The following is a 12,638-nucleotide window of genomic DNA, read 5'->3' on the forward strand; positions in this document are numbered from 1 at the left end:
TTATTTTCAGTGGTGTTACAAATGGTGTTTAATCAAATAACATTTTCTAATTAATTGTGGCTGCTTTACGGAAATTTTTTTTCATTGTTAGATGAATCTTCGAAAACACATTCCAAAGCCCTAGATCACTTGATCGTGGGATATAATGTTGCTGGATTCAATTTGTTAGTGTTTCGTTGAGGACTTTTGCATCTATATTCATAAGGGCTGTTGGTCTGCATTTTTCTTTTTTTGTCATGTCTTTGATTTCGGTATCAGGGTAATATTGTCCTTGAAGAGTGAATTGAGGCATGTTCCCTCTCTTCTATTTTTTGGAAGAGTTTGTGAAGTATTGGTGTTAATTCTTCTTTAAACGTTTGGTAGAATTTACCATCGAGGCTGTCGGGGCCTGACGTTTTCTTTCTGGGACTGTTTTTAACTACAAGTTCAATTTCATGAATGGATATACGGCTATTCAGGTTTTTTGTTTGTTTTATTTTTCTCTTAATTTTATTGTGTTTTAGGTGAAAGTTTACAGCCTGAATTAGTTTCTCATTCAAAAATTTATACACAAATTGTTTTGTGAAATTAGTTGCAATCCCTGCAATGTGTCACCAGCCTCCGCCTTTCCTTTTTCACCCTTGGTTCTCTGTGTCCATTCCTCCAGTTTTCCTGTCCGTTTCTGCCTTCTCGTCTTTGCTTCTGGGCAGGTGTTGGCCATTTGGTCTCATATACTTGATTGGACTCAGAAGCACATTCCTCACGAATGTTATTGTTTATTTTATAGCCCTATCTAATCTTTGGCTGAAAGGTGGACTTCGAGAGAGGCTTCAGCTCTGAGTTACCAAGGTGTCTGGGGGCCACTGTCTCGGGAGTTCCTCCCGTCTCTGTCAGACCAGTAAGTCTGGTCTTTTTTCGTGAATTTGAATTTCGTTCTACATTTTTCTTCTGCTCTGTCCAAGGCTCTCTATTGTGATCTCTGTCAGAATGGTCGGTGGTGGATATAGGGCTATTTGAGTTATCTATTTCTTCTTGAGTGAGTTTGGTAGCTTGTGTTTTTCATGAAATGTGTCCACTTCATCTAAGTTGTCAAATTTATTGACCTACTTTGTTCATAATATTTTCTTATTACCCTTTTAATATCTGTAAAATATGTAGTGATATTGCCTGCTCATTCCTAGTATTGGTTATTTGTATCTTCTCTTTTTTTCTGATCAGTCTAGCTAGATAGACGTTTATCAATTTTCTTGTTCTTCTCAAAGAAACTGCTTTTGGTTTCATCAATTTTCTCTATTGTTTTTTCTATTCCATTGATACTGCTTTGATTCCTATTTCTTTCTTCTATTTTCTTTGGGTTTAATGTGCTTTTCTTTCTCTAGATTCTTAAGGTAGAAGTTAATATCATTGATTTGAGACTTTTTTCTTTTCAAAGATAAGCATTTAATAATATAAAATTTTCCTATGAGTACTGCTTTGGAGGTACCACATGAATTCTGATAGGCTGTGTTTTCATTTTCATTGTGTTTGAAATGCTCACATTTTAATTTCCCTTTGATTTCTTCTTTGTCCCATGGATTATTTACCAAAACCAAAAAACCAAACCCAGTGCCGTCGAGTCAATTCCGACTCATAGCAACCCTATAGGACAGAGTAGAACTGTCCCATAGAGTTTCCAAGGAGTGCCTGGCAGATTGGAACTGCTGGCCCTTTGGTTAGCAGCTGTAGCACTTAACCATTACGCCACCAGGGTTTCCTAGGAGTGTATTATTTAGTTTCCACATATTTGGGGATTTTTCAGACATATTTCTCTCTTTTTTTTTATTGTACTTTAGATGAAGTTCTACTGAGCAAATTAGTTTTTCATTATTTAACACACATATTGTTTTGTGACATCTGTTGCCAACATCTTCTCTACCTTGGGTTCCCCATTACCAGCTTTCCTGTCCCCTCCTTGCCCCTGGGCTGGTGTGGCCATTTAGTTTCATTTTGTTTTATGGGCCTGTCTAATCTTTGGGTGAAAGGTGAACCTCAGGAGCGACTTCAGTACTGAGTTAAAAGGGTGTCCAGGGGCCATACTCTCAGGGTTTCTCCAGTCTCTGTCAGGCCAGCAAGTCTGATCTTTCTTTTTGAGTTAGAATTTTGTCCTACATTTTTCTCCAGGTCTGTCTGGGACCCTCTATTGTGATCCCTGTCACAGCACTCAGTGGTGGTAGCTGGGCTCCATCTAGTTGTGCTGGACTCAGTCAGACATAAAATCTTACTGATTTTAAATTTAATTCCATTGTGGTCGGAGATCAAACTTTGCATGACTTGAATCCTCCTGAATTTATTGAGGCTTGCTTTATGATCCAGAATATTATCTATCTTGATAAATGTCCCATGTGCACTTGAGAAGAATGTGAATTCTGATGTTGTTGGAAGTATTCTGTAAATGTTAATCAGTTCAGTTTGATAGTGTTGTGGAGATCTTCTATAACTTTACTCATCTTCTGTCTTTCATTTGATCTTTCACTTATTGTGAAAAGGATATTGAAATCTCTGACTATAATTGTGGTCTTGTCTATTACCCCTTCCAGTTCTATCGGTGTTTGCATCATGTAGTCTGAGGCATAAATCTTTAGGGTTTTTTGTTCTCTTGATTAATTGACAACTTTATCTTTATGAAATGACTTCTTTATCCCTGGTAATACTCTTTGCTCTGAAATCCACTTTGTCTGATGTTAATGTAGCCACTCTGACCTGTGGCTAAACCCATCATCCCTTTCCTCCAGCAACAAGAACCCAAATGAGAGACCCTCTACCTAGGAAGGTAAATGGACTGAAACTGATTACAAAGTGTCTCCTCTGAGAAGCTGTTCAGAAAAATAATTCCACCAGGGTCCTTTCTGTGAGGTAGCTTTCCAGGCCACAGGTGAAGAAACGGAGGTGAGATGCAAACAGAGCCAGTAGTAAAGTAAGGTAAGAAAAGTATCTGGTGCTCATGTTCAGAAGACCTCTGCACATGAGGCACACAAGCCAAGCCCCATTCTGGGAGTACTGGTCAGCTATAAGTGGTAGATTTCTGCATAAAGCACCAAGCAGAATTTGTAGCACACCTGTCTGCCACTCCCTGCCTAAGCTGGTGAAATCTGTCTGAGTACTACACCTTCTGAGATGAACAGACCCCTAGATTTGAATCAAGACTGGCATACCCAGCGGAAAAAATTTATTCACAGAAGTCTTGGTAACCCAATGGCTGTCATTCCAGACTGGACAACAGAACATAGAGAGGAGCTCCATGGACACTGGGAGAAGGAGAGGGTATGGAAAGTTCCCTGGTGGTAGCCAAGGAGTGAATGGTCATTAAGGTACATAAATTTGTCAGAAGGAATTGGGAAGATTCACATCTCCACAGAGAATTAAATATGACCACATTACCTTAGAGTGATTTTACGTAGATATAAAAAATACTAGGTAATGTTGAAGGGTGGGAAACGACAGAATGAACCACTGAGTGGGGGTGGCCATGGCGAACGACTTGGAGGAAACACCCTCTTCCTGTTATGTGTGCCACCATAAATGAACACGAGGAGGAGTGGCAGGATCGGTTTGGAAGGCTCTTCAGGGAATGCTAAAGAAAGGCCCCCTTTCTCCAACCACAGTGTCTTTGCCTCCTCAGCATCCCCCCTCCTCCCCACCATGGGGGTGTCAGGATGTCCTTTGTGACGTCGCAACCTCATCTTGGCCTCCCCAGCATCCCCTCCCCCACGGAGGCGTCAGGCTGTGCTCTGTGATGTCACACCCTCCACGGGCTACCATTGGCGGCAGTGCCTTGCTGACCAAACAAAGCTGAAGGGTGTGGCTCCTGGGGACGGGTATAAATAGAGGGGGATCAGGCGGCCTGCGGTAGACCACTAGAAGGCTTTGAGATGGCGAAGATGACCGGAAAACCGCGAGCGTCGGCCGCAGTTACTGAACAACCAGCCCCAAGCCCTAAAGGGCGGAAGAAGGGGAAGGCCCCGGCTCAACCCAGGTCCAGCGGCAGTGTTAAGGTGAGCCAATCGCACCTAAGTTCCTCCTCTTCTTCCCCGTAGGTTGCCCCAAGACTCCTTCCCCGCCCTTGCCTGGCACAGACCCCTCCTCGGCCCACACCTCTTCTCATAAAGTGCCCGTTCCCATCCATCCAACCCCTTCCCCCCAAACCAGTGCCCTTCTCTGCTCACCCTGTTGTCTTTCCAGGTGCCGAAGACAACCGCGGGGGTAAAAAGATCCCCTCAGGGGAGTCTGAGAAAAAAAGCCCCACTAAAAACTTCTGCCCGCCCAAGAGTGCCTAAGAAAGCTAGAGGGCCAACACTCTTCGGCCATTATCACAAGTTTAATAAGAAACTGAATCTACAGGAGCCATCCGAGGACCAAGAGTCCCTGGAGAAGGCCACCACCTCAAGTAATGACCAGAGCTCCCAGTAACTTCTGAGCAGAGCCAGAGACCTCAAAACTATCTGCCAAGTCTCCAGAGGTCTGAATGTGGCCAACCATGTAGAGACCGAGTCTTACACCTATGTCATGATTAAAATAAAACAACAAGGTGTGAAAAAGAGATATGTGTGTGTGTTGAATTCTCTGATGGTGGGGAGGGAGAAAGGAAGGAAGAGGCAGATGTGTGAGGAGGGAGGGAGGGAGGGAGGAAGGTGGGGTCCTGCAGGGTTGGGGGCCACACCAACAGATCCACAGTGAGCCATACGGTGGGGATAAGGACTGGGGGAGGACTGGGCATGGAAGATGAATTTCATCAACACTTTGAGAGGCAAAGGTGGGGGTGGGTGGTTAAGGGGGTGAACTAGGCATCAGGGTATAGACTGTCAGAACCTAGATGGGGAGATGTGTGGGGTGGCAGCACAACCCCAAAAATAGAAAACGAAATAGCCTTCAGGCCCCTACCTCAAAGAAGTGTTGATGGCCCCCCCACCCTATGTATAAGCAATTAAAGGGACTCCGAAGGACCAGGACACTCACCTCGGTGAATATCACCGCCAAGGTCTGAAATAATGGCGTTTGGAGGCCACAAACCCAACAGCGATTAGGCCACTTTCATGTTGATAAACTTGGGGTGGAGCTGTGGCCTACCATGGGCGGGGCCGTTGGGTGTGGTCCTCCCCAGAGCAGGCAACAGAGGGACCATCGTCTGCACAGAGTTGTCATACAAGAGCAAAACCAAGTAAAAGCCAGTGTGGTTGTTATCATCACCTCCACACTCCAGCATTTCTAAATAATAACACCGACAAAATACTCTCCTTCCACAAGAATTTTTATCTTTATTCTTTCCGAAGTTGTTTTTTCCTGCTGAGAAAATAATTTTGCAAACAGAATATAATTTGACGGACATACACATAATTGACATACAATCAGGCCCACGTGTTTAAAGCATACAGTGTGATGAGTTTGGTCATATATATGCACATGTTAAACCATGGCCAAAATCAGGAGAGTGAACATATTCCTCACCCCCAGGAGCATAGTTGTGCCCCTTTGTAATCCCCCCTCCTGCCCCTGCTGCCCCTCCCCTCCCCAGATAACCACGGATGTGCTTTGTGTCACTATAGATGAGTTTGCATTTTTTTAGAGGTTTATAAAAATGGAGTCAAAAGTCTCTGTACTCTTTTTGTCTGGCTTCTCTCATTCAGAATAATTCTCTGCCCCCAACCCCTAAAAAATCTTTTGTTGGTCTAAGTTATAAAAGATGGCTGTGATTAATGATATGTTTTAATAATAGATATGTAAGATTCAAGAAAACCCTGGTGGTGTAATGGTTAGTGCTACGGCTGCTAACCAAAAGGCCGGCAGTTCAAATCTGCCAGGCGCTCCTTGGAAACTCTATGGGGCAGTTCTACTCTGTCCTATAGGGTCGCTATGAGTCGGAATCGACTCGATGGCACTGGGTTGGTTTTTTATGTAAGGTTCAAGATAGCACATGTTTAGTCCTTATCCCTTCATTGATAAGCATTTTGAAGGACTCCCTGTCAGAAAGCTGGCCCCAGACAGGCTGACTCAGCTACCCCTGTTCCTTTCACAAGTGAGGGCCTAGCGATCGAGATTGTTTGAGCTTACTTCCAGTCCACTTCCAGACTGCAACCCCAGTGGTCAGATGTGACATGCATATTCCAGCATTTTAACAGTAGATTCTAAGTAAATGATGATAGCACACACACACCAACACATACCCATTGCCGTCAAGTCGATCCCAACTGATAGTGATGCTATACAGGACAGAGGAGAACTGCCCCACAGAGTTTCCAAGGAGCGCCTGGCGGATTTGAACTGCAGACCTTTCGGTTAGCAGCCATAGCTCTTCACCACTACGCCACCAGGGTTTCCGATGATAGCACAGTGATTGCAAACCAAAGGAACTTGAGTTTATGTTCTGCCATTTTATGTAACTACTCCCTTTTACTAATATCCAAATCAATGAAAGTTGAGGCATAAATACTTGAGAAGTGCAACTTCCCCCACCCCCAGTGACGGTAATCTTACAGAAGCAGATCACCAGGCCTTTCTTCAGCATCACCTCGGGGTGGATTTGAACCACCAACCTTTCAGGTAGTAGCCGAGGGCAAACCATTTGTGCCACCCAGGGAGTCTTGAAAAGTGCAAATGTTTACTGTGTTTGAACAAAATGTATTTTCCTTAAGTTGAACAATATCTTTAAAAGTGAATTTTTCCTTTGTTAATTGTTTATTTTAAACCTACAAAATGAAAAATTATATCAGTTGGAAGATTTATTGTCCAAATTGTACCTTTTTCAGACTTTTTTCATTCTCTTAAAATTTTCTTATGTTTTTACTATCATGGTTATATATAAAGTGCTCAATAAAAGAAAATTTATAAAAAGATATGAATAAATGGAGGTATGTACCATGTTCATAGATTGGAAGACTGAATATCGTAAACTTGTCATTCTTTCTCAAAGCAATATATAGACACCATGCATTTCCACTCAAAACCCCATCAAGTTTTCAGTAAAATATGATGATATGGTCCTAAAATTTATATGGAAATTTAAGGATTAAAAATAGACAACCTGCTCTTGAAAATGAATATGGTATGAAGATTTGCTCTATCAAATTTCAAGATTTATTATAATGCTACAGAGAGACAAGAATCCTCAAACACCGCTGACAAGAGTGTAAATTGCTATAACAGCTTGAGGAAACAGTAGGGCATTATTTACTATATTTAAAGAAATGATCATACTGTAACCCAACAGTTGAACTGAGACATGTACAAGAATTTTCATGGTAGAATTATTCATAATAGCACCGAACTTGTATAACCCCAAATGTCCATCGTTAGTGGAATGGATAAAAAAAATTGTAGCTCATTCAACAAAAGAATACTATACTGCAATGAGAATGAACAGACTAATGCAAAATCAACAATATGGATGAATCTCACAAACATAAAGTTGTGTTAAAGGAACCAGACACAAAAGAGCATATACTATATGATTCCATCGATATAAAGCACACCTATAAGCAAAACTGGAATATTACTCAGCAACAAAAAAGAACAACCTACTGAAACATACAGCAGTATAGCTGAATCACAAAAAGTTATGCCAAAAAAGAGGCCAGAGACAAAATAGTTTAAACTTTATGGTTCAATTTATATGAAATTCTAGAAAAGGAAAAACCAATCTATAGTTACAGAAAGCTGGTAAGTAGTTGCAAAATGATGGTAGTGGTTACATGGGTGTATAAATTTATCAAAACTTATTGAAATGTACACATAACTGGTAAATTGTATTGTGTGACTTCTGTGACACAGCACTGTCCTGGTTCTCCTCACACTTCCGTGTCTTTTTCCCGTCTTTGTGGATTCCTCTCTGTCCATCAACAAACATTCCTCAAGAACCTACTATGTGAAAGTCATTACAGTGAATAAGAGCCAGTCCCTTGCTCTCAAGGAGCTTACAGTCTAGTGAGCTCTTCTTCACCTGCCCCTTAAATTTTTTTTTTTTTTGGTCAGGGTTCTGCCTACTGCTCTTCCTACTGTTCATACACTCAGCATGTCCTTTCTCAGTGCAGGCTGCTATCCTCAGTGTTTACCCTTCGAAATTCTCTTTAGTCTTTAACCAAGTGAGCCACGTTTATCCCAAAAGTATTCGAACCTGTGCTCAAGCGTTGGTCCAAGAAGCAGAATACATGGAGTGTAGCCCTGACTCTGCCAGCTGGTGGTTGTGTGACTTCAGTATGTCTCTTGCCCTCCTCTTGGCTTCAAGGTCCCATCTGTACAATAAGAGGATAGTGTGAGCCAAGGTCTTTTTTCGACAGGCTGTAATTCTGTTTCCTCGAGTTCTTTTCCAGACCTTTCTTCTGCTTGCTCTCATACTCAAATTCTTTGAACTTCATGTTGTTGTTGTTGTATGCCATTGAGTCGATTCCCACGTAACCCCATAGTGACCCTATGGGGCAGAGTAGAACAGCCTCATAAGCTTTTCCAGATTGTAATCTTTACAGGAGCAGATCACCAGGTCTTTTCTCCTGTGGAGCCGCTGGTGGTTTCCAACCACCAGCCTTTGCATTAACAGCTGAACACTTAAACCATTATACCACCAGAGCTCCTTTTTAAACTTCATACCAGTGATTATATCTCAGAGTCTGAAGGGCACTTATAGCTACAAGGTTCTCTCCCAGACCCTGGGCCTCTGGCAAGTGTCCACTCATCTCTTGGCCAAAGTCAGCTCATTGTTGTGGAGAAGATGTTGGAGCGCCTTTTTTAATGCATCAGTGAGCACGTGTTGAGTCCCTGATGCCAGCCGTCCTGAAACCCACCTGCCTCACCCTACCCACTTCCTGCCAGCCTCCTGCCTAACCCCATCTTGTCCCACTGATACAGGTGTTCTATTGGGAAGGCTACTACATCTACTCCCAGATGACTGTGTGTGCCAGGGACAGACATCCTCCAAACTGGAGCTTTGGCCATCTAGGCGTAGATACCCTCAGCCACTTGCTACTCTGTCTATGTGGCATTTGGCTTTTGTAACGCCAACTGTAATGCCTACAAGCCATGTCTGCCTTTTTAGTCAGGCCCCCGGGATTTCCAGAGCATTTTCTAACAATGAACCAAGATTTCATTTTTGTGAGACTCCAGCTGATGTGGTCCAGGTTTTGAAGTTCCTAACTCTAAGAAGCTTGACCATCAATTCCTGCAGGGTAAAAAGAAGGTGCTATTTTCTCATACAGGAATGAAGAAATCGGACACATTTATTCACCGAGCGGTTTGGATTCCCTGCTGTGGACCTCATTATCAGAATTTGTTGGGGCCTCAAGTAGAAAGTAGCTGCAATGTACTATTCCAATCCCCTTACATCAAGTTGTGTTTATTTTTTCTCCTGCATTAAGCTCAGACATTAGAGAGCACAGTATTTAAACCTTGTTATCTTCCCAGTTTGCAGAAATGCTCCCCCCTTCCTTCAGGGTGCAGCCCAAGCTTCCAGACTCCATGGGGCCCTGGGCAGGACCCACGCTGCTCTTCACTTCTGGTGGCACTTGCTGAAGAAATGGTGCACTTCTAGTCAGGCCCCACATGACAACTTCTTAGTTTAGCTGAGCTTCAGGATTCATTGGCCTTGGCAGCTGCTCAACCTGCTTTCACTTTGCTTTTCTGTTGCCAGAGAACAAAAATTACAAAACCCAATAAGTTTCCCTTTGTGCCTTGGCCACTAGGAAGCTGGCCAGCTAAAGTCAATTCTCCACACAGCCCACTGCCTTCTGTCTCCAAGCAGGGAACACCCTCTGCCTTCCTTAGCCTTAATTGTCCTACCAGGCGCTGTGTTCTGGCCCCTTAGGTGGCCCCAGAGCCTCTAAGATGAATGGGGATGGACCTGAATAATGAATACATAAGCATTCACAGGGTTGTCGGAAGTTTAGGACTCACTCAAGTACATTCAAAGCAGGCTCAAAGAGAGGTTTTCCCCGGGTCTTCATAATTTGGCCTTCCCCCTAAAAAAAAACCCTTCATTGAAGTACTATGATCTTTTTTCCTTAGTAAAAACACAAAAACCACTGCGACCTACTCCAGAAGGCTGGGTGGGGCTGGAACATATACTTTCTCAATGAGCACCTCCTTTGGCTGCACTTGAAGCAACCAACTCACTCCAGAAAAAAAAAAAATTTTTTTAAAGAATTGTACAATATCTTGTTCTTGGGGGGCCTTGAGGCTCTCCAGGCTCATCTTTCTCCAACTTTCCTTTCACTCATCCACTCTAGCCATGGGAATCTTCTCTTACTTCTTCTAATGGACCAACCTCTTCCCCATCCTAGGGCCTCCACTCATGCTGTCCCATTTGTTTGATACACTCCTTCCCCTGCCACCTCATCATTCTCATCCAACACTTGGAGTACTCCTGCTCCTCCTTTGGGTTTCAACTTGTCAAATACAATTTCATCAGAGAACTCTGCTCCGACCCTCCCTTTTTATTCTGTTTCATAACACCCTGTACTTTCGCTGGATAGCACCTATCACATTTGGTAATTGTTTTTGTAGTTTTCTGTTCAATGGCTCTCTCTGCATTCCCAGTGCCTGGCAGATACTAAAGGCTCAATAGATTGTTATTAAATGAATGAATGACTACCTCACAATGTCAATCCTGGAAGAGAGAACACAAGGGCAGCTGTGGTTTAATTCCTACATTACCTAGATGCCCTGGGTTCTCAGGTTCTTACTGTTCTGTTTTAGACAGAAGGTGGGTAACAGGAAGCCTTCCCCCATAAGCTCTGAATCAGGGGTCAGAAATCCTAGATTCTTCTTCCAGCTCTTCTATTTACTTGTTTTGAGATCTTCAACAAGACTTTTGCCTCCCTAGACCTCAGTTTCCTTGTCTGACAAATAGGCGTAATAATAATAATAATAATTCTAGTCCTGTCTAATTCATGGCACTGTTATCATAATCAAATGAGAGAAGATATCCCATGGCACTTTGTACATAACGAAGCCCTGTATATATATGTAAGGAATGGCTACCACTGTTAATGTCCCTCCTTGGTTATCACCGTTATTGGTACCAAAGATTGCCTCAAGGCTCCCCAAGAACAAGACATTGTACACTTCTACAGGACTCTGAACTGAGTTGGTTGCTTCAAGTGCAGCCAAAGGAAGTACTCACTGAGAAAGGATATGTACCATTTCAACCCAGCCTTCTGGAGTAGGTCACAGTGATTTTTCTTTTTTTGCTAGGGGGAAAAAAAAAGATCATGGCAGTTCTTTCTGAGACCACAGATGATTATTTCAATGGCAATGTCCTTATAAAGGATGGCCCAGATACACTGACAGCTCACCCTTGATATGCAGACAGTTTGCAATGGTCAAATGCCAAGGATGAGCTAAGTCACAGGGGGAGAATGTATTCATTTGTAAAAGAGAACAGGGCCAAAAGGGGACATCCATCCCAGGAAGGGCTACACTCAGCCACCCCATACAGTGAGGAGGGATTTGCAGCCCAGGATTAAGGAGGTAAGAGTGCATTTAGCAGCTTTAAAGAAATCGAAGCACCCTGGCCAGACACAACTCATCCCCGGGGCCTAAGGAGTTTTAAGATGGCATAACAAGTGCACTGTTTGTAACAGTATCACCTGCTTGGCTCATGATAATCATTAAGTATTTGTTGAAAAATTCTTTGCAGAATCATGAATAATGGGACTTGAAAGAGATAAAGGTTATCTTGATTTTCAAAAAGGGAAAGAAGAAAATTCCAGAAACTAAAGAATGGGTAATTTTGAAGGCTGATTGGACAGCTGTTCCCAAAGTGAGCTGGTTAAAAAATTGCTGTCGAACTGAAGGGACATCTTTTAATGACATGTGCCACAAGACTCTGGTGTTGTTCTGGTCACTAGTTACTTCAGTGCCTTAGGTGAAGACTGTCATGTATTGAATTATGTCCCCCCAAAAATGTGGGTATCAGTTGGGCTGGGCCATGATTGTATTGTGTGATTTTCCTGTTATGTTGTAAATCCTGCCTCTATGATGTTAATGAGGGAGGATGGGCGGCAATTGTGTTAGTGAGGCAGGACTCAATCTACAAGATTGAATTGTGTCTTGAGGCAATCTCTTGAGATATAAAAGAGAGAAACAAGCAGAGAGACAGGGGAACCTCACACCATGAAGAAAGAAGAACCAGGAGCAGAGTGTATCCTTTGGACCCCGGGGTCCCTGTGCAGAGAAGATCCTAGTCTGGGGAAGATTGATGAGAAGCCCAACAGAGAGAGAATGCCCTTCCCCTGGAGCTGACACCCTGAATTTGGACTTTTAGCCTACTTTACTGTGAGGAGATAAATTTCTCTTTGTTAAAGCCATCCACTTGTGGTATTTCTGTTATAGGAGCACTAGACAGCTGAGACAAAGACATACCAGGCAGGCTGGCCACATACAAAGAAATTTGTTTGCCTTCATGGAAATGGGCCTCATCTGCTTTGAGGAGGTGTCCACAGATGAGCAAAGCTCTGGGCTGGTTCACACAGAGTGGCCAGGGAAGGATTCATAGAGTCCATTGACCTTGAATAAAGGAGGAAAAGCATTCAAAGGAGCCAACCTGAAGGCAAGAGCACAGCCAAGGTGAGCAGGGGAGGTGAAACAGGACACTTTTGAGCTTAAGGGAGCAGGCCAGTTGAGCTGGAATGGAGAGTTCA

At 43.1% G+C, this 12,638-nt stretch overlaps 1 protein-coding gene across 1 annotated transcript; it reads left to right on the plus strand.

Annotated features, from left to right (window-relative positions):
* Positions 1 to 3,896: 3,896 nt before the first annotated feature.
* LOC104847040 (uncharacterized protein CXorf51A-like) lies at positions 3,897 to 4,425 on the plus strand. Its single transcript, XM_010600782.1, has 2 exons — positions 3,897 to 4,010; positions 4,198 to 4,425. Exons 1-2 carry the CDS (start codon positions 3,897 to 3,899, stop codon positions 4,423 to 4,425), a joined length of 342 nt encoding a protein of 113 aa, XP_010599084.1.
* The last annotated feature ends 8,213 nt before the right edge of the window (positions 4,426 to 12,638 follow it).

Source organism: Loxodonta africana, chromosome X, assembly GCF_030014295.1.
Source record: "Loxodonta africana isolate mLoxAfr1 chromosome X, mLoxAfr1.hap2, whole genome shotgun sequence".
Taxonomy (NCBI): Eukaryota; Metazoa; Chordata; class Mammalia; order Proboscidea; family Elephantidae; genus Loxodonta; species Loxodonta africana.

Coding starts and splice junctions, on each gene's coding strand:
- LOC104847040 (XM_010600782.1), top strand. CDS start 3,897: ATGACCGGAAAACCGCGAGCGTCGGCCGCAGTTACTGAACAACCAGCC. Junction 4,011..4,197: donor GGTCCAGCGGCAGTGTTAAG/GTGAGCCAATCG, acceptor TTGTCTTTCCAG/GTGCCGAAGACAACCGCGGG.